The sequence below is a fragment of the Orbicella franksi genome, chromosome 7 (genome assembly GCF_964199315.1).
Source record: "Orbicella franksi chromosome 7, jaOrbFran1.1, whole genome shotgun sequence".
Lineage (NCBI taxonomy): Eukaryota > Metazoa > Cnidaria > Anthozoa > Scleractinia > Merulinidae > Orbicella > Orbicella franksi.
In genome coordinates this window covers 6,184,471-6,212,016 of record NC_138151.1, presented here as the reverse complement: position 1 = coordinate 6,212,016, position 27,546 = coordinate 6,184,471, and the positions used below count along the sequence as shown (strand labels likewise).

The 27,546-nt window shown below is 39.1% G+C and overlaps 1 protein-coding gene across 3 annotated transcripts; it reads left to right on the top strand.

The window, feature by feature from the left end:
- Positions 1 to 300: 300 nt before the first annotated feature.
- LOC145491800 (uncharacterized) lies at positions 301 to 27,546 on the top strand. Of its 3 annotated transcripts, none has more exons than XM_081471064.1 (31): positions 301 to 619; positions 1,742 to 1,834; positions 3,896 to 3,967; positions 4,905 to 4,976; positions 6,561 to 6,675; positions 6,967 to 7,037; positions 8,072 to 8,165; positions 8,575 to 8,666; positions 9,170 to 9,247; positions 9,711 to 9,836; positions 10,415 to 10,790; positions 11,695 to 11,822; positions 12,487 to 12,553; positions 12,646 to 12,732; positions 12,923 to 12,954; positions 13,243 to 13,417; positions 14,007 to 14,140; positions 14,677 to 14,757; positions 15,251 to 15,543; positions 15,733 to 15,784; positions 16,778 to 16,900; positions 17,628 to 17,744; positions 17,836 to 18,199; positions 18,896 to 19,090; positions 20,117 to 20,356; positions 20,557 to 20,642; positions 20,892 to 20,999; positions 21,601 to 21,726; positions 21,976 to 22,992; positions 25,968 to 26,175; positions 26,822 to 27,546. In XM_081471064.1, exons 1-31 carry the CDS (start codon positions 365 to 367, stop codon positions 26,962 to 26,964), a joined length of 5,220 nt encoding a protein of 1,739 aa, XP_081327190.1. In that variant the 5' UTR covers positions 301 to 364; the 3' UTR covers positions 26,965 to 27,546. The 3 variants fall into 3 exon arrangements, with proteins under 3 accessions (XP_081327190.1, XP_081327189.1, XP_081327191.1); XM_081471063.1 differs by having other exon boundaries at positions 12,643 to 12,732; XM_081471065.1 differs by lacking the exons at positions 301 to 619; positions 1,742 to 1,834; positions 3,896 to 3,967 and adding an exon at positions 4,303 to 4,374 and having other exon boundaries at positions 12,643 to 12,732.

The window sequence follows — 27,546 nt, the reverse complement described above, 5'->3', positions numbered from 1 at the left end:
CTTCAATACTTCAGTGCTTGTTTCATTTATCGATATCATTTTGTACGTGTGGTTTATAATTATTGCTAAAACCGAGAGATACAGAATAACCCGGGAAGAATAAATAGTGTTATTCTGGGTGATCCCAGTATATTGGAGTCCAAAAGCACATCCCTACTTTACTGATGTTAATATTTGGCTGGGAACTTTAGAGTTGTCAACACTTTGCCGAAATTTTTGGGCTAGTATTAGTTGTACATGCAAGGAAAATCAGTTTGATTTGTTTCGTCGCGTGTTATTTTTACCCCGTCCCATCATCTTCGTAACACACGATCGAGGCTTAAAGTCACGTGCCCAGAGAGAGCAACACATCAGGAAATTCAAGATGGCGCCTCCGCCGCCGCCACCACCACCGCCACCTCCGCCTCCACCTCCATTAGATGGAGGTATCCCTCCACCTCCTCCCCCTCCAGCACCTCCGATTGAGCCTTCGTCAACTGCTCAACAACCTCCAGGTACACCAACGGTATCTCAGCCCAGCACAGCTGCTCCCAGCGAGGAGAAAGTGTGGGAGAGATCATGGAGTGTAGCGGAACTAAGAAAAGGATCGTCAAATTGGACACTTGCAGGCGATGCCGGGGTGAGGAGATCATATTTTACAGTTTGTGTGCTAACGGTTTCGACGTGTTTCGGGATTTAAACACATTTTCAGGAGGTTGTGTTTATGTCCCTTTTTGCAAATTTAAATAGCTTTGCTGTTACATTTAGGCACCTCATTACGTGAAGGTGACATTTAACTTACACATTGTATAATTGCACCTGATTAGCTATCTATTTGCCCACTGTAAGAGCCAGATTTACTTATTAAGAAGTAACTGGTCGAAATCTAAAATAGGAAATCATAATTTTTGATGCCATGTTCAGACACTTTCTAGTTTAAAAATCCTAAAAATATGAAAATTATATAGTATTTAATATGTTTTATTGTCAAATATGAACTTCATTATTTAATTAAGCTTATAAATTATGTTCACCAGTTGCAAAAATAATTTTCCCATGCATATTCACTGTTGAGGATTTAGACCAATCAGGGCTTGTTGTCTTCAATGATGAGGAAATAAGTATTGTATGGTAGCAAATGTAGCATATCACATTGCCTGAGCAGGAGGAAATGTTTTGACTCCTTGTAAAATAATTGGACATAAGCATTCAAGAGGTAGTTATTATGCTAGTAAGACTGAAATAAGCTTTTTATAGTGGTGTTTCATTCAGAGATTTCATGGATACTGTGATTATAAGCAGCTGAAAATATTTGTAGCAACCTTCACAACAATGCAGGAACACTGCTCTTATTTGATGAGAGGGTTGTTGCCCTAGATTTGAGAGGAAACAAAACAAACAACTGTTGATGTGTGGTTCCCAAAAACAACAATTAGTTGTATTAAGTAGCTTTATTGATGCTTATCTGCTCATACACTATATACTTTCTGCAGAAGAGAAAAGTGCATTGGATCAATTAGCAAAATATAGTATAACATGTAAGCCTCCATGCCAATGTTGTAGGGTCGAATTTAGGAATATTAACACAATTCAGGTGACAATCTGGATTTTGCATAAGGAAATACTGTGAACAAATTATGTCAATCAGTTACAAACTGCCTTAGACTGCCATACAATATTTGTGTTGTCTAAACCTAAAAGGGAGGATTTTAAGTGAGAAGCACTTAATTAAATTAAGTTGTTTTACTTGTTATTTTTCTAGCTTCTTCTTTACTTGCAAGAATTCTCTCAGAAGATGATTTCACAAACTCATGAAATTGAAACTCAGGTAGATGGATTGGTCAGCAGTACCAAGGTACGTCAATGGAAAATGCTCACCACATGAAGTATTTAGATTTGATTTACGGTATCTTAGATAATTTTCAATTTACACTTTCATGTTTATTGGCACACTGCCCCAATAGACTGTATTTTGCTTCATTCGTTGGAAAGCTGTGATCAGTTCAAATAGTTCAGATCTTGGTCAAATCTTTGAAGGTACACTGTACATACTAAATATTTTTACCAATATTAGTAATTTGATTATAGAAAGTACCAGTAGCTTTTTCATCCAATGACCTCTCGCCATTTCAGTGTTATTCAGGTGTATAAAAGATGAAAAGGTGAAGCTCTGAAATAACATTGATCAGATAGGGAGGGATAAAAATGCTTCATCCCTCTTCTGAGCATGGAGATTTTTTAAAGTGTATTTGCATGAGATGTTGGCTTGTCTCATGTCTTGTCTTGTCTTATGTTAGATTGTAGCTTGCAATAATAGTAACTATAGCTTCAATAATATTACGGTGTTTGAAATTAGTGCTTGCCCACTCACTAATGGGAGTGTAAAAAGTGTTGGGCAAGTGCAAATCATTGATCTCTGGCCCGTTTGGTTTTGAGAAAGTCTTGGGAAATTATTTAAGCTTAAATATACACTCCTTTGTATTTCACACAAAATCAAATTGGCTTCCTCGCAGTGATAATTTACACAACAGTTACACATGTATGAAGTGATGTAGGGATGTATGGCCATCCCTTTTTTTTTTCTCTGTTTAGCGTCGTCCGACCGACTCAGATTTTCGCATTTTCAAAAAAAAAAAAAAAGTTACACAGAAGGCAATGAAGGCAATGACACATTATTTCAAACAATTGTCACTTTAATCTGAAACATAAGCAATCTTTTGCCTTACAGATTTTTAGTTTTTCCCTGTTCTTGTTTGATTTTAACAACGATGTCGACTTTTTCCTTCTTCCATTGCCGCAATGTTGACTTTGTAACCACACCTCGTTGTTTCCAGGCTCCAAGGATATTATGCTGAGGTACCGGGCCTCCTAGCTCTAGACTCCTTTTCCAATTTTATTTTTGTTCTTTTTTTTTCTTTTCTGACCGACCGACCCAAAATCAGAAAATGCATTTGACAATAAATGAAAAAAAAAGGGGGATGGCCTATGCGAATTCAGTAGTTAGCTGTTTTCAGTTAAAACTACAGAAATTTAGAAATATTTCCATGGAAGGAGTGTCAAAAGTTGATGATAAAAACAAGAATAAGACAGTAAAATCGGACCGGAACAAGAAAGCTCAACACAAAATGGCAGACCAGGTGTCTGTTAGTAAGAGATATTTTTGCTGATTTTCTTTTGTGGAGGGGGACGCATCTTCCTGGCCATAGTTGGTAGAGTCCTCTCTTCCGACCATGTTCTGGGTGAGTGAAAATTATACCAGGGGAATGCATTTTGAGAGTCACTTGCCAGAATGCCCAGTGCTGTCAAAATTTAGTTTCCAACACTGATATGACAAACCATTTGTTAATTAAGGTCATTCCGCTGAAATAAAACCTGCACTGAGATTTTTGTGAAACTTTGCCTATCGATTGTTTATATTATAGGAACTTAAATTTTGAAATAAAAATGAGGGGTCCCCATGTTTGTTTAGGAGCAAAAGCACCTTGTTTATACCCATAAAAATCCTTACAATAGCACCATGATTGTAGTTACAATTGCTTGCTAAATTCATGTTTCCGACAATTGCTTTTTGTTCTACACAGAGAATTGGTCCATATTTATTTTACACAGAGAAATTTATTACTCAGTTCAAGACAACAGAAAAAAATGATAGGTCACCATACTCGTTTGCGAGAAAATGACGATTTACCTCCATGGCGAGGTCCAGCTGTAAAGAAAAAGCCGCCATTTTATAATATGCGTGTGCTAATTACGCGTGAAATTATGCGCAGTAGGGATGTGCAATGCAATGCTGGGGAATGGCCTTAATTCCTAAGAGTAGTAACCTTAATTTCACCATTGTCATCAGGAGACCTGTAATTTTGAAATATTATGTCTGTTGTTATTATTTAAAATGTTTTTGTCTCGTTTTTCCCAGGGAATGGATTCTAAGGTTCAAAATACAATGAACAACTTCTTGATGTTGTCCAATGCTCAGTTTATTGAAAATGTAAGTGTAGTCTCTCCATAACCACGGCTGCAATTATATTTTTTACATTATAATCTGTAAAATGTGTGTAATCTTGTAATCAGCGAGCATTTGATAGTTAAATGTCACAACTGGAATGAGTGTTTGTATAGTGAATTCTTTATTTAAGAAATAGAAAACATGTACTATGTTTCTATCGAGTTATAGAAACCCGAGTGGAAGTTTGGGATAATGAGAAATGCTGTGGGAACACAAGCCACAGGCGAGTGTTTGCACAGCTTTTTCGAGTTCTCCCAAACTTTCACGAGTGTTTCTATAACTCGATAGAAACACGGAGAACATGTTTTCTATTTCTTTTAGAAAACACCGCAATGAAGAATACAGTGAACAACTTCTTGATGTTGTCCAATGCTCAGTTTATTGAAAATGTAAGTGTAGTCTCTCCATAACCACGGCTGCAATTATATTTTTTACATTATAATCTGTAAAATGTGTGTAATCTTGTAATCAGCAAGCATTTGATAGTTAAATGTCACAACTGGAATGAGTGTTTGTATAGTGAATTCTTTATTTAAGAAATAGAAAACATGTACTATGTTTCTATCGAGTTATAGAAACCCGAGTGGAAGTTTGGGATAATGAGAAATGCTGTGGGAACACAAGCCACAGGCGAGTGTTTGCACAGCTTTTTCGAGTTCTCCCAAACTTTCACGAGTGTTTCTATAACTCAATAGAAACACGGAGAACATGTTTTCTATTTCTTTTAGAAAACACCGCGATGAAGAAAAGGAAAACAACTTGTTAACTGTGATTATCAAAATGTAAATTCTCTTTGCTTGCACCATCATTACGTCAACAGCTTGTGCTAGTTCTGTGTTTCTGTGGAGTTATAGAAGCACGATTTTTTACCAATCAGTGCATGTATTTTCTTACGTTTGTTTTCTAATTACTTTTTTAGCGTGTCTATGAAGAGGATGTCAGTAAAGATGAAACAAATGAAGAACAAGAAAAACCTGCTGAGCCAGAGAAGGTATTTAAATTTGTAGTGTTTCTTACAATAGGTCGTGTCATTCTAATGAATAGTGGGTACCCTTCAAGTAACCTTACAAACAGGTGACTCTCAGTCTGTGTTAAGCTACACGTGAAATCTTGCACCATCTCACGGCCACATCAGGCAACCGCTAACAGCATATCAACAACCTACTTGATAGTGTATAACATGTAACTATGTACACCTATAACTGGCTTGGTAAGACTCTGTCCCTAGGGGCTCATCGCGTTCTCTCCTACTTTTCTTCACCAAGTTTTCCCCTGCAGCTTTTACTTTCTCTTGCCTCCCAGGGCTCGAAATTGCGACTCACTGGTCGCCAATGCGACCAAAAATTGAGAACTGGCGACTAAATTTTCAGAACTGGTCGCCAGCTGGCGAGTCGCGTTTTGTCCGATAACTAAAGAAAACCACGACACAACTTTATTTTTAAATCTTTATATTAGGAAATCAATCGGATATGGTAGCTAGTGTACAACTCACCTTTCCGTCCCCAGTAACATAATGTCTGAATATTACAAAATAATCAAAAAATTGAATGTATTTCGACACGTCGATACTGCGTTCACGGCGCGCCATATTGTTTGAGCAGCTTCTTCCTAAACTGGGATCGCAAGCGCACTTCAACACCATGTGCTTTTCATTTGCCGCAAAAATGGTGGCAGATACCAATCAGTTGAAGGAATATACGTGAGTTTTTACATGTGGGGAATGAAGATTCAAGCATGGCGTTGTTTGTCGGCAGCGAAAGGCGGCGAGGAAAGCAAGTCGAAAATAAAGAACGGCATTTCAAAGAAGTGGCAAAGGGAAAATACGCAAGGACCCGTGTTTGTCTGACAATGAAAACCACGGACTTAAAACGTTTTATGCTTCGCTTCGTTTAAAATGACTATGGAGACAACCATCACCTTCGGACCAGAGACATATCACCTGAGAACAACAGTAGCTTTATAACTAAGTGTTACTCATGTTGTTTTTAATTGTTTTCGCTCTTCAATTGTGACTTTTCTTGCATGCAAAGTAATGTATAAAATCGTGTTCTTGTGTAAGTTATAATTATATAAAATAAGTTGGCGACCAAAATTTTTCCGTTAGTCGCCACCTGGCTCCCGAATGAAAAAGTTAATTTCGAACCCTGCCTCCACTAACTCTCCTTGGGTCTTCCAGGATGGAATGGTATCTCTGTCTGTCTCTGTCTTAATCCCTTTCACACCGTGGGGGCATAGGTCCTTAAGAAGGTCTCTTCATCGCTCTCTGTCTTATAACTTTCTCTCCAGCTGTTGCCAGTTAACACCTGTAATGGTATCTCTAATGTTACAATATTTGTTTTATACAAACTTCATGATCTGCCCACCTATCAATATCAATAACTTTATTTCATTTGAAAGGGTTACTGTAAAATAGTTCATAGCACTAAGAAACCTGTGGTCCTCTAACTTCTTCTTTTTCTTCAAGCTACAATGTCAATTTGCCTCCACTCCTGTATTTCTTCAACTATTCAAAGGGCAGGATTTGGAAAAACTGTTTTTATTAATAATATTGGCATTTAATCTTTACCATCAAAAGGCGAAAACAAGAGAACAGAGAGAAGCTGAAGTTATCCCTAAACTGAGTGAAGCTCTTAGACATGGAATTGGTGTCATGGATAATGCATTTGTTACACTTGAGCTTACAACGGAACGTAAGTATTATTATGAATCATGGAGAAATTTTGGTTTTGACCTAACTTGATATAATTTTGCCAAAAAAAAAAGAAAGAAACTCATTTGCTTCTGAATAAGCTCTCTGATTTAGGGAGAATGGAGTTTTGCATTTGCCATTAAATGCTCATCACTTGTTTTCAGCTCTAAAGCTGATGTCAATCATGTAGAAAGAGGTCTCACCCTTGTTACAATGATGTGAAGAATGTTGTGTATGAAGCTGGTAACTGAAGGATTAATGTGTGTCTGTGCATTAATTGTCCACTACGCAGACTCTGATGATGAAGAAGAGGATGAAGATGTGAAGACAGCATTTAAGCCTCAAGTTATTTTGGAGCCCAAGGTTGGTTTCATCTAAAACAATATTTTGAATCTCTAATGTACCGTAATGCTGCAGAAATCAAGCCTAGTTAGTGTACAACTAAACAGCAGGCACTCATCAGGGATTCTGATAGGTTGCAGAAAAAGGAAAATTTTGCGGGATTTGTAGAGACAAATGTGTGGAAAAAACGGCTGATTTTGCAGGAAATTACGGCATTTTTTGGGGCACATTTCCCTGAAAAATGATCAGTAAAAAAACAGCCAATTTCATGGGAATTTTCTGGCAAATTTCGCTGGAAACTGATCGGTTTTGCACTGATTTGAAGAACGTTTTTAACAAAAAAGATGGCAATTTTGCCATTTTGTGGGGAAAATGATGAGCATTATCCTACGCAATAACAACAGCAACAGAAACACCAACTACTTATTAGTGTTGCCTCTCTAAAACTGGTGATTTTGCAGGAAAATGTGAAAATTTGAATCTGGCAGGACTTTGCAGATTTACTTGAAATTTGCATCTGTGTTACTGCACAGAATTTTGGAAGCCCTGGCTTACACATATGTTGTTTAAGAGTTTCTAATTTACTGACCAGTAGGTCTTTAACCTTCCAAGAATGATCTGTAGCTTTTTTCTCCATGTCAAGCAGACTGGACAGGGATAAAGAAAATCGTCAACTGCAGTGTAACTCCTATTATCCTATTTAGAGAACGGTCTTGCCTTGATGTAAAACTACTGTTTTGTACTACCAAATTTCACCCAAGTCTCTTTAACACAGATTTTGGTAATCAGTCTTGCAAGTTGATAAAACAAGCTCAAGGACAGTTAGTAATTAAAAAGTAAAGCAGAGTCTCTCATACCCTAGTCACACAGTTATTTGCCAATTCTTGACAAAATGCACTGTCTGGAATCAGTTTGCATTATATATATGTTATTAGCCAAAGGATTGTTGTATGCAGTACATGTTTGCCTACATATGTGTTGTGAAGAGTTCTTTTCATGCTCAAAGGTTCCGTGTCCACTCAGTGCTCATTATAAGCCTCTGTATTTTTTTGTAGGATGTATATGGCAATCGTCCATTACCACATCTGATTGGAACCTCAGATTTCTTCAAGGATGAGCTTGTTGGACTGGGAGAATCATCTGGTGAAGGTACTGAGAACTGAGTTTGAAAAATGATCATTAGGTTACCACAGGGATGTAACTAAGGTTGGCTGGGCTAGCTTATTTCCACGGCTGAAAGAGAACTTAAATCTGGCTGGAATTTTACAAGAAAACAAAGACTTTGGAGAAACTTTGAAGGTGTAAAGCCAGAAAAGCCAGATGGGCTGTGTTTTGTTAGCGAGATCCCTGACTAAGATTTAATTATGGACAATAATTTGAAGTGGGTGCCCTCCAGGCCACTTCATGCAGCTGAAGGAAATGGAGATGAACACAAATAACTACATAAATGAACCAACTGGGCTTAAAAGACCTTAGTTAACTTCCACATTATGTTCATATAAATATGTAAATTTTCATAACAGTACACAAACTTGATTTTCTAATCTCAAATGCACAGAAGATGAAGGTGCAGAGGACGAGGAAGAGGCGTCGTCCAGCAGCAGTGGAAGTGAAACAGAATCTTCAGCAAGTGAACAATCAATCAGTGAGGCAAGTGATTCTTGAAGAATTTCTTTGATCATTACTAACCTGATGAAATCCAAAATTAATAATAAATGTAATTCATGTTCGTTAACGTTCATGTGACAAGCTAACGTTGTAATTGTCAGGGGTGTCGATAAGGGCTGTAACCTGTATTACACCTGTTATGGCTGAGTATGCTTAATGGGTCCTTGATGCTTCAAGTGAGGTTGCCTGTTGTTGATACAATTCACCCATAAAGTAAGAAGTTTGTTATGGATGTGAAGGTCAAGGCCAGCCTACAAGTGAATCAAAACTTAATGACGCCCATGATAGTTATGTCATATGAAACCCTTGACTCCTAAAACTGTCCACCATCTTATTTGCCCTTACAGTAACAGTACATTGTCAAATTGTCTTGATGTGCCATTAAATTCAAAGAAATAATATTACATGAGTAATCAACTAAAATTGGAGGGAATGCATTTACATGTTACAGCTTATTGAAGTTAGAATATTATTTTTCTGTACAGAGCTCAGAAGAGAGTGGCAGTGAATCTGAGACAGAGCAACCAAAGGAAACAGAGAAGAAACAAAAACACAAGCCTAAAGTTTGTACCATGAATGCATGCGTAACCCAATTTAACAGATGCCAAAGATATATTCAAACAATTTTGTCTTGTGCAGTTTCTAGAGGGGAAAAGCGCAGTTAGTGACCCAGTGGTTTGCGAGTTTAACTCTGATTCAAGACACATGGGTTTGAGTCCTTCTGGGTTTCCTGGGCTTTGTGTTTGTGGGCAAGACACTTCACTCTGTCGTGGTCTCTAGCCATGCAGAAAGAATATTAATTTGACTTTTTCTGACTAGTGTGATGTTGTTGTAAGATAAACTTTTCTTAATTGTAGGAAGGAATGATAACAAAGTAACCTCTCTGGACACCTTTAGTTAGTACTGTTCATGTGTTGATGTACATGTACACTGTAAGGATGATTGTGACCAAAGAAGTATAGTGTTTACTAATGGAGTCAAAGCTTATCTACATCACTCAGGGTCTGTTTAATTTTTTTACAATAGAAGATTGAATCAGAAGATGAGGATGATGAAGATTTGTTTGGAGAAAAAAAGAAAAAACAAGAATCAGACGAAGAACAAGAAGAAAGTGACGAGGAAGAAGAAAAACAACAACAGCAACCCAAGAAGGTACAAACAAAATGAAATATGTCAGTGTGTAATGGTTTTGATTGGTCATTTTTCAGTCAATAGGCATTTTTTTCACAACAACATACCAGTAACAGCCAATCCGGGAATAATCTAAATGTATTGTTAGGTTTGCTCATCAATCTCAGAATTTCTCACAGGAGACAGAATAAGCAAGTGACAAGGTTCATCTGTTCTTTTAGGCTATCAGTTCTAATAGAGTTTTGGCAAATTTCGAAAAAATGATTGTGTTTACTTGAGTGAAAATGAAATGTACAGGAAACTTGAGAAGTGACCTTTGAAGCTTTGTCTATGTTGGAAAACATATTTACATGTATCCAAGGGTTTCATTAAGGATCAGGCACCAGACAAATTGACTGGTTGAGAGGATGATTTTGTGTGCCTGGTTTGACCATCTAGAGGAAGGTTTTTCTTATAACAAAGTTCAGTCCAAAAGGTTTGCCCATCTGTGAAAACCAGTTGCCCTTCTGCTGAAAATGTTAATGAACCCCTGATTTATCACAGGAATAGACAAGCCACTCACAGGCTTTTGACTGGTATATATTTTGTTCTGTCTTCAGCCTAAGGGTGGTCTAGACTTTGCTGCAGAATTGGCAGCGAAAATTGGAGTTGTACCTGTCAAGCGACAAGACAGTGATGATGATGATGATGATGAAAAGGTTGCCGATGGTGAATGGAGCGATGAAGAACGTCAAGAGCCACAAACTCCTGAGGTACAGGAAAAACAGCTGCTTAGCGCAACCAAGAGTCGTAGTGACACCAGCAAATCTAAAGAAAAGAAATCTCATCATCATCACCATCACCATCATCACCAAGAGAAGAAAGACAGGTCTGAGTCACACGGGGAACACAAACACAGAAAGCGGCGTGGAAGTAAGACCAGCCACACCAGCCATACCAGTGTGGACACAAGAAAATCAGTTCCTGCCGAAGATGGTGAGAAAAAGCAGCTGCATTTCTACAGTGTTTCTGATGTTTTACTTTAATTTGAGATTTCTTCCTGTGTTTATAAGTGGAAAGCAAATAATGATGTTTCAAGTTAACTACCAAATGAATGAATTATATTATTGTCTCCTGGTATGGAAAGTTCATCATTTTAATTAAAACCATGAAAATAAAAAATCTAAATTTCCTTGATTGTTACAAAGGCATCAGCTTGGAGCCCCAAAGGTGGGATATTTTGCCAAAGAATTGGCTCTATTTCTTTAATAACGGTCCATAGCAAGTCTATGCATTTTCCTGTAGAGCCATCGCATTTCACATCGCATTTCCCTGAAACCAGCGCAGGCAATCACTTGGGTATTGAAATGCCATCTGCTACAATCCCTGTAGTCCTAGGATAAAGCAAGGCTTCCTGGTCATCATCATCCATTCTTTTCACAGTTGTCACATTAGGCATTCATGAAGTTATTTTAGTTTTTCAATTTCCTGGTTATTGGATGTCGTGATGTCACAAATTCCTCTCTTTGTCTACATCTACATGTATCATTCTCTGTTGAATGCAAGGCTGGAAAAAAAAAATTGAATTCCAGCTTGCCGTTTGGACAAACAATTCTGAAATTCTGCTTGCCCTGGGCCAGTCTTATTGTCCTTTTTCTTTCATATAGTTTGCAGACAACATGCCTGGGCCATTGATCATCGAGCAAGTGAGAATGAAAAGTTATTAGCTAGGCAGGAAAATCTACTTGTCCAGGATGAATGGACAGCACTTTTTTCGAGCCCTGACATGTAGTTACATCTTCCTTCCTTCCTTCCTTCCTCTTTTCTTTCTGCCTGGCTCTGGGCAGTGAGTTTTACATGACAAAGTTTACATTCCTGTCATAATGTTTTGTCTTGTCAGATTTATTCAGTCAGTCTAGTCCTCAGGAGGATGGTCTGTTTGGAAGTGAAGGAACACCATTTGCAAAGAAGGGAGGGCTTTTCAGTGGGGGAGGGAATTTGTTTGATGATTTTGAAGATAAATACAAGGTAACAATTTAATATTTTGATCTCTGCTCTCTGTTGTGGATCTGACGCCAGCATGGCTACAAGAATGCATTTCAGCTGGTGTGAAATTCTTCCAAGTTACCACTTCTAGAGACCCAAGATTTTAGAAGCCTGGGTTGTTTTATTTCTTATATTTTTGACCCTACAATGTCAGACAATTTAAGTCCTTGGGACTGCTATCCTTTAAAAATGCATTGCTGTTTCTCCCTCCCCCTCCCCCTCCCCCTCCCCCTCCCCCCCCCCTCCCCTCCCCCTATAATCAGAAATTACAGGTGCATGTGTTCAACATTGTTGGTGGGGTGGGGCTGGGCAAATGTAGTGGCATTTCTGCCCAACTGTTTGTTTGGTGTGTGTGAAAACATCACTGCAAGTGCAAAATTTTTCACTACTTTTCTTCTTGTTAGCAGTTTTAAGATGCTGAGTTTTTGGAAACAGAGTAAATTTTTTTGATATGCACCTCTTTCAGATACTTTTAGTGATTAAGGTAGATAATTAGCTCTTTACCTCCTGATATCTTCGTTGCCACAGCATTTTCATTTTCAAAAACAGTGGTACATCAAATGGCTACCACTGTACATTGTATATTTTGGTTCTTTTTTTTTCTTTCATACATTTATTATTAACATCACAAAACTTGCCGTTTTAGGGAGAGGACTCATTGTTTGCAGCGGAAAAACCTTCTGAAACAAATGAGAAGGAAGAGCCAACAGAAGGTGAGAGTAAAACTGCCGAGAGGAGCTTGTCTGTACAAATGAGGTGAAGTAATTTAATTTCTGTAACTTCATGTTTCATCTGTTTCCAGAAGATGAAGAGTCAGTGCTGATTAAACCCAGAGCAAGAAGTACAGCTAGTGGCAAGAAAATCCCAGCTGGTGCAGTCTCCATATTTGGAGGTGAATTTTACGATGTATTTGTGAGAAGCTCATGTAGTTGAAGTTTCCTAGGCCTTAACACTAGTCTTGAATTTTGTGTTCAAAAATTAGGAGCATGTACATGTACCTATGGACATTGATGAACATTGCACAAGTTGTGCACAATTTCGTGGACATGAGGCTTACATGATGTGGACATTTTTTCTTTCAGAGTCTGGTTTGTTTGGATCACCAACTAAAGAGGTAGGGAGCTTAGCAAGACATATATTATAATGTATGTCCTTAAATATTAATAAGGGGCTGTTTTAGGAGGGAAGTGTTTGTTTTATGTTTTAAGCCATTTTCCCAACTTTTTTCCAAATTTGCACTACTTACAATGTAAATTCTATCCAGTATAAGTATCATGTGCAGTGTTTAACTAAGCAGCCAAATATTTGTATTACTTGAATGTATGTTTTGTGCAGTTGCTATTTTAGCTTTAACCGTAGCAATCTTGCTTATGACTGCCTCATTTTATTCCTTCTCACTAAGGGTGTGACAAGTAGTATAACTAAACGTCAAGAAAGCCATGAGTCTGAGACAAAACCCAAAGCCAAAACAGGAGGGGGTGGGGGTGGACTGTTTGATGGTGACGATGAAGATGATCTGTTCAGTGGTACAACATCAAAACCATCCCCATCCCCATCCCCAGCTCCAGCAGCCCAAGGTATGTCATTTGTAACCTAATGTTAATGTATCAGTTTCCTTTATGGCCTTCACAGGCTTGTAATGTGATGATAGGTTTTTAACGCATTACTATGTGAGAAAACAGGACAACCAACATTTGTACATGCGCATGTGATTGATGACTTCAGTGTCTTAAAAAGTCTCTATTATCACTGTCCACACTAATATGGATCCATTTTCAAATTTCTCCCCACTTGACAGTGTTCTCAAATGTATGCATTTGCGATGAAAATTTTATCATTTCGGTGTGGACCATAGGCAAAGGCATATCAAAAAGTACAAGCATGTATATTCAAGTGAAGATGAATTTGTGCAGACAGGGCTTTATTGTATGCTGTTAACTTCAGACCGCTCTTTTCCCCATCATAGTTGCATCCAAAACAAAGCACATGAAAATAAACCCCCAAATCTTTGAAATCTCACATGTTAAAAAAAAGTTAAAAAATGAGCCTCCTCTCAATAGCTCTATCCCAAATATAATCCCGCAATAATGAGCGTTTTAAAAAATAATATTACACCCCAACTGTTTTGTAGTCACTCTGATATTGCTGTATTGTGAATTTAAACAGAGACAACAAAAACAAAATCGTCAGCAAATAAGGTTGACCTATTTGGCGGCGATGATGAAGATGAAGATGACGGTGATTTGTTCAGTGGAAAGCCAGTGGCAAAAGAACCTGTGCAGGCTCCACCCAAGAAAAAGGTTTGTTCAAGATAATAATTCTCTCTTCCATAGACTCAATGGTTTCTTTTGGATAGCTTGAGAGGATTAGGCATTGACACATACAAAGCACTGTTTGGCGGTTTATTGTGAGAGTTGAGTGTCTTCTCCATGCAAGCACAACATAAGGTCTCTAGCCCAGATCAAATGAGACTAGCCTTGATTTTTGCAACTGCCCAAGTTTTTAAACCTCTTGATTAATATCTTCAAATCTTTTTCATTATTACTGTGAGGCACTTTTAACGTGAGCTCAGGAGATTGTTCAAGCAGTCCCTATGTTACCAACATTAATTAAAGTTGTTGAATATTTTCCTTCAGTAGCATGCCATGGATCGAGAAAAGCTTGGAATTTAAAAAAAGTAAAAGTACTTACTTAATAACTATCTGCAAACCAATGTACCATCTTTAAAGTCACCACTGCCCACACAGTGCCTCAAGCAAAGAGGAAGTAATTATTGAAATCCAAATGTAGTGACTTACTGTTTGTTGTTGTTGTTGTTGTTTACTGTGTACTGTAGCTTCCTGCTGGTGCCGTGTCAATGTTTGGTAGTTCTCCACCTCCTCTGCTGATAGGCAAGAAAACTGAAGATGAAGAAGAGGTGATGACTCAGTTAATGTGACTGGTTCTTTGTAATGGTGTTAATCACCTTATACTCTTTACAAGTAACTTGACTTATATCAGGACTTTTGTGGCCAGTTAGAAGTATAGACTCATTATTGATTGATTGATTGATTGATTGATTGATGGATGGATGGATTGATTGATTGAAGGCTTGATTGATTAATGAATTGATCGATTCATTAATTGATTGATTGATCCTCCAATTGAGAGGGAGACATCTGAAATTTGCTCCAAAAATAATATTATTCAATGGTCAGGGTGTCACAAAGCTCTTCGGAGATCAGTTTATTGTCTATAACTTTTTGTTGCTCGGTTTTGAACATCCATTTAGAGACACTAGACTCTGTAGTGCAGTGTCATCAGTACTCAATTCTCAGAGGATGATCACTTCAAAAGAGACGACTTGTTTCCCAGGCTAACGTGATTCAAAACTGGAATTACAGTTTTTTTTTTCTCTTCTTGGCCCTCAGCAAGGTGATACTGGCCTGTTCAAAGAGTCCAAGGCCACCCCACAACCCGAGAAAACTGAAGTAAAGCCTCCCCCTGCCTCGCAGCCGAGCAAACCAAAATCAGGGGGAGGACTGTTCAGTGATGAAGACGAGGAAGATGGGGGAGGGCTGTTTGGGGCTCCCGCTGCAAAGCCACAACCGAAAGCCGAAGTGAAGTCAAGGCCAAAAACAAAAACGACGATCAGCCTGTTTGATGATGATGAACAAGATGAAGATGATTTCTTTACTACTCCAGCAGCTTCCAAGACAAACAGGTAATGAAGTTATGATGTGGGTTTGCTAAAGGAGTTAGATCACAGTGCATGAACTTTGAAATCGTCGTTTGTTTTTCAGAAGCTTGTCAATTTTCTCACACTCATCCACTGTTACCCCTTTGTTGTGCATTGAGACCTCTGTTGTTTTACCGTTGCCCGCGTTTCAATTAGTGTCTGTTTGCTTTTCAGTGTCACAGCTAAAAAGCAACCTAGCAAAGAGGAACCAAAAGAAAAAGTTAAGGTAACAAACTGGTCACTTTTCTTGTAAATCGCGCCCAAACTGTTAAAGTCGTCTCGGCAGGATAATTTTTGGACTCCATACCTTTAAAATCGTGAACAGATGCACGGAAAGCAACGGAAGACAGATAAATGTCACTGTACATGTATGTTGAGGTCATTCCCCAGTATTGCATTGCGCATCCCTACTGCGCATAATTTCACGCGTGATTAGCGCGCGCGCATTAAAAAATGGTGGCCTTTTCTTTACGGCTGGACCTCGCCATAGAGGTAAATCGTCATTTTCTCGCAAACGAGTATGGTCACCTATCATTTTTTTCTGTTGTTTTGAATTGAGTAAAAAATTTCTCTGTGTAAAATAAATATGGACCAATTCTCAGTGTAGAACAAAAACAATCGTCGGAAACGTGAATTTAGTAAGCAATCGTGACTACAATCATGGTGCTATTATAAGAATTTATTGGGTATAAACAAGGTGCTGTTGCTCCTAAACCAACTTGGGGGCCCCTCATTTTTATTTCAAAATTTAAGTTCCTATAATAGAAACAATCTATAGGCAAAGTTTCAAAAAATTCTCAGTGCAGGTTCTATTTCAGTGGAATGACCTTAAACGGTAGCTTGTCACTCGGAAAATATGTCAATATGATCATTATGATCCTGCTGCCGACAAAGAAAAAAATCTTTTAGCGTTTCTTTTATTTTTAAATGTTTGATCGCTGACACTCAAATGAGTAATCGACTGATTTGGTTTTTTTTTTTTTCGCAAAAAGGACGCTTCTTTATTGCAACACTCATCATTTACAACACTACCTAACATTACTTACAATACTAATATTACTTACAGTTATAATAACATTACTTACAATAGCGAAATAGCTTACAAAACTCTAACATTGCTTAAAATACTAACACAGCTTACAATTTGACATTACTGTTCAATATTGTTTGCAATTTATTATGAATTAAATAAAGGTAAATAATGTCTCCCTCATCCTAGGAAACCAAGCCGGCCAGCGAGAAGTCTTCAGGACTTTTTGATGACGATGAAGCCGATTTGTTCAATTCTCCATCACCTAAACCTACTCCATCTCCTAATGCGACTCCTAAAGAGAACAGAAAAGTACGTTGTGAAATTCCATACAGCTTTGTTTCGAGCAAAACGTACAATAACCGCCAATGCTTAGTGAATACACAAAGCGTTGCTATTCGCTGTAATATTTGATTGATGTCTGACAACTTTTTGAGGTCTTTCTGTTGGTTTTCTCAACATCTTAGCCATTTAAAAAAAAAAAGAGTTACTGTAAAATTACGATAATACACTCTAATCCCTGGGGTTATATTTGTTCAAAATTCGTTTTCGGTTGGCTTTTAGGTCCAGGTCAAACTTCACATGGGACGAACCAAATGGCAATTTGATTCGATCTAAACGGGTAAAGTTCGACCGTTGGGTTAAACGTCGAACTTAAATCAAATTTAGATCGACGAACACGTTCTATCCGTCTGATCTGAACTCAAATCAATCGGACGAACTAACTCAGTTGAGTCAAACGTCGAACTTATCATGAACTTAATTCGCTTAGTTTGGTTCGTCTCATGTGAAGTTGAACGTTTGACCTGGGCGTTATTCGAGGGCACCTACTGTCGGAAGGATTTGTGCGTCTGAAATTTGGTAGAGGGTATTTTTTGGGTAGAGCCCACATTCAAGAAGGCGTATTGGACCGTCACGGTAGTCCATTAGGATTCATGCTGTTTTGAATTATTTTGAATCAGCTTGATGTAAAAAACAACAACAACAACAACATAACACCAGATGAGCTATTTAATCGTATTGGTTTTTTTATACACAGACCGAACCAAAAACAAGGAGTTCTTCAAAGATACAATCCCTTTTTGATGCTGACGATGACGATGAAGGCATGTTCGGAGGCACAGCGGACGACATTTTTGCTGCCTCGCCGTCACAGGTATATAAATAAGAAAAAAAAAAAAGATTTTATGTCATGGTGACATTACTAGTAACAGTTATCGTAAAAACTTATCCAATATTGTTCTCAGTCTCCCCAGAAATCGTTTGAGCCTGTGTCGCCTTTGTCAGCGGCCATTTCACAAGCTGCACCATCACGTGATTCTAAAGATGGAGGCCAGGCTAGCAAACCGAAGCCTAGACCAGCAGCTGCAGCAGCAGCGCCAAAGCCAAGTCTTTTCAGTGATGAAGAAGAGGACTTGTTTGGCGATAAATCAGTGGAACAACCAAAGGTCGAGGAGAAGAAGGAAGTGATAGCAGAGAGTCCCAAGACGAGAAAACCAGTAGGAGGAGTACCCATGTTTGGCGGTGTTGATTTGTTTGCTGGGAAGAAGCCTTCATTTACTGAAGAAAAGAGTGATGTAGAGAAGAAGGAACCAGTTAAAAAGGAAGAAGGTACAATGAAGTGTAAGCTAGAGTCGCTTTTGTTACTGACTGCTTGTCATGTAGTCTCATTAGTCGACAAAATTTATCCTTACAGTATATGAGACGTTTGTCGTATTTGAACTTTGTGTCGTGGCTAAGCTGTTCAGTCGCTCAGTGATCGGTACCCGACTGATGCGTAGAAGATCATGGGTTCGATTCCTGTCAGAAAAACGTGAATTTTCTCCCAGGAGCTTGTGTCACCGACAGATTTACTTCTTTCCCATCTCTCTTGAAAGAGTTGGTAGAAATTTAAAGTTATGTAACTCTCTTTGAAGAAAGTTAGCGCCTGGGTTTTTTTGGCCTGTGAAACCCTGATGTCATCATGTCAATATATGAACCTAGTAAATGGCCCAGCCCACTGAGAGTCTCTCCTTAGCTCAGTGGTTAGAGCGCCCAACCGGTATCTGGGAGGTCAAGGGTTCAATCCTGTCGGCGACTCAGATATTTTGTTTGTTCCACGCTGATGACAAATGAACATTTCTTCGTTATCACGATGTTAACTCTCCTTACTTGTCACCCTACAAATTTTGCAGCATCAGTCAGGAGAATTAGATCATCAGTGATATCTTAAAATGATATCGTTCTCCAATAGTTACTTTTTTTGTATCTATACTCGAGCGGGTCACTTTTTATTTGACTTTGCGAGTTCCTTTTTTATTTTAAAAGACAAACCAGCTGCGTCCAAGAAAGGAGCAGAATTGTTCGATCACGAAAAGGAAGAAGAAGAAGATGAACTATTCTCTTCAAAACCCAAGAAAATTAAATTTCCCGCCGCACCCGTCAAAGCCAAACCAAGCTCAGACTTGTTTGGCGATTCAACAGAAGATGATCTTTTTTCCACACCGAGCAAACCAGCCACAGGTAAGAGTAAACCCACTTGTCGGTGCTGAAAATTTGTGATTAAGTTTATAAAAGTACGCGCGGAACATTGTGTAGCCAATCTTAGCGAATTCCAGAAAACGCCTGTATAGTGTTCATTGCAAGTTATAGCCCTTATCGTTCGATGCATATTTTTCTTCCATTTCATTGGCCGAGAGCTCACCACGTGACCTAGAAATAATGGTCTGCTCATGCGTAGTACCGTCTAAATGTGTTTAGCCGCAAATAACATTCTGCTCACGTGTACATGTAACCACGTTCTCAGGTAAAAAAAAAAATAGCGAGTCGCTTCCTTGAGCTGCCAGAGAGTGATTTCAATGTGAAAACAAACTTGGTGATCGAATGATAAAACAATTATTGAACTCGGTTATCGCAAAATATCGTGATTTGTCAGTGTCTCGCAGATCAAATCAAATCACGATATTTCGCGATAACCGAGTACAATAATCGTTAATTAGTCTCCATGGGTAAAGAACTACGAGCAATCCAAGTTAAAAGTTCAAATAATCTGCGTTAGATTCAGATATTTTCATGAGAGGTTTTCCAGACGTTAGTGTCTTACTGGAAAATACACCACTTGAAAATAATTATAGGAAACTTCATCCTGGGCCAATGGAAAATAAAATTCTTATCTTCTCGCGTCGTGTATTATCCACTATCTGTACAGGTAATCGTATTGGCTAACAGCAGCGTAGTGAACCAATCAGATCTCAAGTTTAAAACGGACCGGTTAAAGGCGCGGGAAAACACGCAACCGTTGCCGAGGGCGGGAAAAAATTGCGTAGCTCCAAAAATCTTCGTTTGATTAGGTAGAAATGAGTGAACTAACCACTAGTTTCTCCAAGCGAAAAACAAACTCATAAAGAGATGCATGAAGATTTCGCAGGGCCTCTAAACTCAAAGTAACGTGAAACTAGAAAGTTCTTGTTGCCCAGTCATCATATACGGTAATATTCTTTCCCAAATTGTTCAGTAAGCAGACATATTGAATCAACATTTTTTTTCCAGTAAAACCGGTCAAACCTGTAGTAACGTCAAAACCAGACGAAGAGGGTGAACCTGAAGAACCTGTGAAGCCTGACGAACCTGTTAAACCGGTAGAACCAGTTAAACCAGTAGAACCAGTTAAACCTAAGAAGCCTGCTGGAGCCGTCTCCATGTTTGGAGGTGTGGACCTCTTCGGCGCCAGCAAGTCACCGCCGTCTTCAGCAGTGGCTGCTAAAGCCCCCGTTATTGCTAAACCAAAAGGTAAAAACAGAGATTTTTTGTTGAGATACACTAGCCAGTGAAACATGTTACACACTCTGTTATAGATAAATGCTGCTGGCTTTAGTTATTTCTAGAGCACTTCAAACGTCAAACCTAGAACGGATTGCAAGATATGAATTCAGTGCCACCGCGGTATGATATTGAGAGTAACTTTTTTCTGTTGTTCTTAATCACTGTAGATCCTTTAGGAGGTGCTGACGATAATGAAGATGACTTATTTGCTTCAAAACCTAAAGTCAAGACTGTAGAAGAACCTAAACCAGAGGTAAAGTTGAGTTTGATTTTAACCAGCCAACACTTCACCGACCGAACCGGCGCCCGCGATCCGGAGTCCAGCGTGCTAACCATTAGGCTACCGCGCCTGAAAAAGGCTTTGATTAAACACAAATATTCGCGAGTCGAGGCGCCAACAGTATCTTTTGACCTGTGATCCACCGAGTGCTCTGATGTAGATCAATTTTATTTTGGAAACCGCTGTGGAATGTCTCTTGTCTATCCTTTCCATTTCTTTTAGCTGTCACTCCCACTTCCGGTACCCAAGCCATCCTCTTCCCCAGTTCCTCCAAAAGTTAGTCCTAAAACGTCGCCGGTGAAGCCTGGGTCAGGAATTGAGAAGCTGCAGGTATGTGAATGTCTGTTTATGTTCCGCAGTTCAAGTTTTGTGCATTGTATCACGATGTTCGTATTATATAGAAACGAAACAACAACGAAAAGTACTGACTCGCTGATTGAAAGAAGTTTGCAATAGACCATATTCGTATTCTCGATGTTTGACTGGAACAATCTTGCAATGGAGGCCCGTGCGGGGAAATATCATAAAAAAGAGACAAACCATTTGCATTTGCAAGGACTCCCCGCATTTGCCTCAGTTGTAAGGTACTCCAGTCTGATACCGAGAAGACGAATATGGTGTATTCAACAACAAAGTTTGTCGGTGAAACCCTAGTGTGTGTGACCTTTAAAAAGAAAGCTACGGAGCAGTACTTTATGGGGTACTGTTTATTATGCTGTACAAGGGGATTCTAATTTTTAAGTCTGTCCATAAAATCTCCACCCTGTGGCCATTGAAATGAACGCTATCAACCAGTAATTTCATGTCACTTTGTATGCTGGAATTTTTAGACTTAGGAGCTCTAGTCAGTGAAAGCGTCTGAGCTCATTAAGCGCTGCTGATGAGACTTTCGACCTTGGAACAAAATCTAAGTGTTGTTTGTTGTTGTCAGAAATCGCTTGCGTTCAATCCCGCCATGCTGAGGCCAGGAGCGACCCCACCCAAGAAAGAGGCAGCACCCACTGTAGCGTCATTTGACGAGCCGGCTAAAGTCACCACCCTAGAGAGTGCAAACAAGGTAGACTGAAAACATTTTTGTTACTCCATTAATTCACTGTGTGTAGTTATAGTGTTCTCGATTTCTATTTTTTCCCGAGGATAAGTTATGTTTCATTGTCTTGTGTGTAATGCGCAAACATGACCGGAAGCTAAATGGAGCGACACAAAGCGCGAGAGCGTAGCAGTTAGCGTTTGAACACAGGATAGGTTTTTTTGGTTCTTGTAATTTTTGATATTTATTAAGTCACCTTTCTGTTGGTTTCCCCAGGATCGCGCCAAAATCCAGGTAAAACGGCGCCCTCCAACGCGTCAAGCACGCCGGGCAGCGGCTACTACAAACAGCGCCAGTGATGCAACTCTCTTCGGATCCACGACGAATGACGACGCAAGCGCAAGCGCTCGATTGTCCTGGGGAGGATTTCCCACTCAGGAGGGACTGGAGAAGAGTGAAGTAGATTCACGGCCCCAGGGGACTGGTACTAGAGACTCGGATACGAGTGATGAGTTTTTCGGATTCACGAGTTCTGGATCTTCAAAGATCGCTAAAGAAGCGGACGATCCTTTAGCAGGTGGTCTTTTCTCATCGTCCGTGTCAAAGCCGAACGTTTCCAAAGCTAATGAGCTTTTTAGCGATGATTCAGATTTATTTGCTGTTTCTAGCGAGAAAACGAACAAAAAAGAGCCCGCAGTTGTAAAGGCTTCGGCTGCCAATGGAGGCGATATCTTTTCCGTTAGTAATGCGAAGGACACAATTAAAAATAAGGCTATAGAACCTTTAGTTGGAAAAGACACGTCTGCGAGTTTATTCACTTCGGAATCTCCCGGAGATGACATATTTTCTGCGGTTAGCGATAAAACGCCGCAGAAAAAACTTGAACCAAGCTCGGAGAAAACGCCCAGCAAGGCTGCGGAATCGAAGATTTCCTCACCGCTTGATAACGACGATCTATTCTCTTCTGTCCAAAAAGACGATAATGACACAGGGAAGAAAAAAGCCACTAAACCTGAGGCAAAAGTTACAGCGAAGGAAAAGGCGCCAGCCTTTGACGAAGACTTGTTTGCTTCAAGCTCAGCGAAAAAAGAAACTAAAGCCGAAAAGAAGGAGAGCGAAAAAGCGACAGCGGATAAAAAGATTTCGTCGCCTCTTGGAGATGATGATGATTTGTTTACTGTGAGCACGCCAGCCAAAAAGGAGATAAAAACAGTTGCTGATAGTGCTGTTAAGAAAACGGCAAGTCCTCAAACCACCAAGAAGGCCGCGACAAAAGCCAGCTCTATTCTTAATGTAAGTACTTCTAATCGTCCTAATCGTCTTTTTCGCCGCCATTATTAGGTTTGTCACGCGTCGTTGCCAAGCCCGTTGCGTGACGTGCCAAGTTATAGTAGTGAAGGAGACTAACGATCGTTTAACTGAACGGTATAAGCTATGTAATCGCCCTGGTATCAACATGCAAACTTTCCTGACCGGTTTATTTACATTTCGTAAAATATTAGTTGCCAATAATTTGATTATGTGCCTTGCTACATATATCTCTCCGTGCGATAAGGCACATAAAACTCTGACATTTTCTTTCCACTCACTTCGATTTGCTGCTAGAGCCCAGACAGTCGCTCAGTACTCGCACTCTTCAATCATCCTCCTCCATTTTGTTTTGGGTCGACCTAGTCTTCTCCTTCCCTCCGGCCTCTACTCCAATGCTGTAACGCAGTGCTCTTCTCTGTCCTTTCTCATAATATGTCCAATTTGGTGATTTATAAACTCTTCAAGCTCTGATGTCAACATACAAATTCTCCTTACTCGTCTCCATATATTTCTCACAGTACTAGCAGGGAGAATTGGATGTAATAAATCTTTAAGTTCTGATGTCAACAAACAAATTCTCCCTACCATTTTCATACATTTCCTATAATATTAGTTGGGACAATTTGATGATCTATTAAAGGAGCTCTGTCACGTACTTCACGGAATTCTCTTAAGTAGCCTCCCATACGTTTGTTGTAGTACATTTCCCGGCATTTACTCCAGATACATATATGATATCAAAACAATTTTCCTTTGGTAATCTTTTGTTTAGTTATTGTCCGTAATAATGACCCGTCCGTAGTTTCTTGTCAACAGAGAATATCATGTTGATGGTGGTAATAAAATAACTGCTTACCAAAGAAACGCTGTCGTGATAGAAGGTCCTCACACTATTTTCACGAGAAATGATGCCAGTTAAGAGAAATTGCACATTGGTAGGCGGGGTTAAGGTTGTTTACAAGAAGGTGATTGATCACGTTTATTTTGTGCCCCGACATGTGCACACACAGAATCTTTGCTGGTCAAACGAGCAAAGTTAGACGTAAATGAGTTTTGTTATTCAATGCTTCTCTCAGAGAACATGTTCTTCTTTCGTGATCCAAACCACAGACCTTAACTCGTGAAGGTAAATCGATCTTCCCTTTTAAGAAAGCTTTGTCAAAAAACACAGTAATTAAGATATTAATCAGACTAAATGGAGTTGAGAAGGTGGTCGTTGTTTCTGATCTGGCTTCCTGAGTACCAAGCACTTTTCAATTGACGTCGAACCCGATGTAGACTGTTATAAGCCCATACCTTTCTACCTTGGAAAAAACGCGCGCTGGAACAGTGCCCAGGCGTGTCGTATTTCTCTCGCGCGGATTTCCCGTGTTGTCGTAAATATGTTTCTTCACGCCAGAATTTGATGTCTTGTAATTATGAAACGTTTGCTTTCTTTGGCATCAGTTTGCTTTTGTAAAACGATAGCAGTTGTCTGCTTACATAACGATGTGACAAAAAACCCATTACACTTACCGGTAGTTTCAGGTAAATGGAAAGGTTCAAATTACCACCTATCGTTTGCATGTTTTTCGAGCAATTACTGTTGCCATGGTTTTGAAAAGAGAGCTTCTCGCCCAGCAAGATTGTTGACAACTTAAAACTTAAAACTGGCTGCGGAAAAGAAGTTGTTCGATTCTATTGAATATTACGAAAAAGAAATTAGGATGTCTGATGCCACGAATGTTATCCTTGTATAAAATTATGCGAAGAGGAAGTTTAAATTTCTAAAAATAGATCTATTTGTATTCTCATTTGTATACGAGCTTTTAAAATTTTAGTTTGCTAGACTGCTATAATAAGGACTAAATGTCGGCTGTTTTCAAATGCCCACTCCCTTACAATTAATTTTTGTGGAAGTGCCGCTTTTAGGCTTGGCTAAATCCATATAAATTAATTTTCTTTGTGCTCTGAGTGATGCCGTGGAAAGTAATTTTTACGATTGATTAACGTTAACTTTGTTGGGCGCCGGAGACACGGCAGATGTCATTTGTAGAATTAAATTACTCATAAAGAACTGTAATATGTGCAATTCGGAAGTTTTCATAAAATTGTCAGAAAATTGGGAGTTTCTGAGAAACTTTCAATGGTTGAAAAAGTGGCTGGAAAAAGTTTGGGATCATTTGTTGTCCAATTACTGTGATATTTGGCTTTAGGTTAAAATATGTTTATATACTGCAACCGCCCATCCCACACAAATCGCTGACATTAGGGAAGAGTTAAGGATAGACAAGTTGCGCAATGGTGGTCCATTATTTAATTTAAAAAAACCCAGCCCGTTTATGTCAGTCTTAACCTAATGGAGCTAAGTCAGGGTTTGCGCATCTGAAAAGTTTAGCCTAAATTTTTTGAGTTCCTCGTCTGTAATCCTTGTCAATATTCTCCATCCTTAAACATCCTTGTTCCTTTATGGTTTATTATTACCTCTTTGGTGTTTTTCTACCTTAGGAAACCACTATCTTCAGGCTTCCTTTAATTTAAAAGTGATTTTGTACGTGGCAAAAATGCCACGACTGAGCTGCTTTAAGATAACTGGTAGAAGATTTTACTGATACTAATTTGAGAGTTGTTGATATTCTGGGAAGCGTGACTTTACTTGAAACAGTTAGCTTAAGTTTTTTTTAAGCTCCCTGTTTCACAATCGTCTCGATCTTCTTCATTCTTCGTACTTTTTTTTACCTTAGTAAACTATTATTTTGAGGTTTGATTTCACATAAAATTATCCCGTATACATCCGCCTTCGTTGCTCTACATGCTTCCGGAAATCCACCAGTGTCTGATCACGAGCAAAAACCTGTCAAAGCAACCGTTTTGTTTGAAGGTTATTTCACGCTAAATAACTAACGAAAAGAACGCCGGTCTTCTTCTCTTCGCCACATCACAGGTTGTAATGTCTTTTCTATCGTGTTTGTTTATAGGACGACGATGATGAATTATTCTCAGTGAAGAAAGCGGAAACTCGTAAGGTGAGGAAGGTGGTGAAACCGCTGGGCGATGACGACCTGTTCGGAGACTCGGGCGACATCTTCAGTGATATACCAAGCAAACCCAAAGGAGCTAAAAAGAAGAAATCTGCAACTACTGCTCCTAAGGATGACATCTTCGCTGAAGAGGCCGCAGCCGGAGGTTCGTGGTGTTTTTTTTGTTTTTTTTTTTGTTCGTGTTGTTTTATTTTCGGTTTGTTTACTTTATTCACTGCTTTGCTGATGTTTTGTGCAGCGGAGCAAACGAAGATTTTGTGTCTGAAGGCATCGTATCGTTTCATGGTAAGATGAGATGTTCCCAACTTTTAACGGCACAGATTTCGTCCAACGAAGACTTAAAAGAGGAAAAATGAGGGGCCATTTAGCCCAATTTGTATTTTTGTTTTTCCAGTCAATAAAATGTAACCGTTACCTCAAGGACCTTCTTGGAATTTTCAAAGGAAAGGACACTTGAGAAAACCTTGAAGGAAATATCTTAGTCTTATCTTTCTCGAGGTTAACAACTCGACAAGATCGCTACTTACGCACGTTGTTCACGCGAAGAAAGGTATCGGAGCGGGCAAGAGGGATGGGTCGGGGGTCGGGGGTCGGGGGGGAGTGATTGTCCCTCCCTTGGACTCGATCCATGTGGCATTACTGGTGACCCTGTGATCTGTTGCATGAAAAACGAGGCATGCAGGCGACTGCCTTGTTTGCATGCCCGTTTACACAGAAACCGCTGACAGCTGTAGTGATGAACAGAATCTTGGCATCACCAAGTTATACAATAAATCTTTGTCTTTCTTAAGGAGACGAGCAAGTTGCAGAGAAGACAGCGAAGAAGACAACGACGAAAGCAAAGAAGAAAACAGAAAAGAAAGCCAAAGCTTCAATATTTGATGATGATGTTCCGAGTATCTTCGATGATCCATTGAACGCCACCTCAAAGTAACAAGTTTTACAAAGATAATTTCTTTTGAATATAAATCACGAGTATCCTCTTACACCGAGAAATCGTAGAGTAATTAAATATTTGATATTAATGTAAGAAGGTACAGCTTATGATTTTCTTTTCGATCACTATGCTTTGTAGTATTCCTCCTCCTTTAAAAATAAGCAGCTATGGTGGTCACCCCCAAAGAATTCAAAGGTAAATATTTTTACTAAGATTTGTAATTTTTTTTAATGAATGAACGTGATGGAACGAAGCGACGTTTCTCCTCGAGGTGAAAGAGATTAACCCTTTTAACTTGCAAGAATGGCCAAGTATAAAATTAGAGAGAAAACAAAACAAAAGTTATCGTACAAAATATTGAAAACAACAGAGCGACGGTGTAGTTCTTTCATTTGATTGGTCACACGCTAAGATTACATCCACATACTTAAAACCACTTTGTACAGAAAGGAAACCATACCATATGAAACACTGCTAGCTTGGTCGTACACGAAAGCTACCAGTGTTTCATCCAGAAGGTTAGAAATTAGAGCCACATTTTTTTAATTTGAGCCAGATGTGATTAAACGCTTTTTAGCA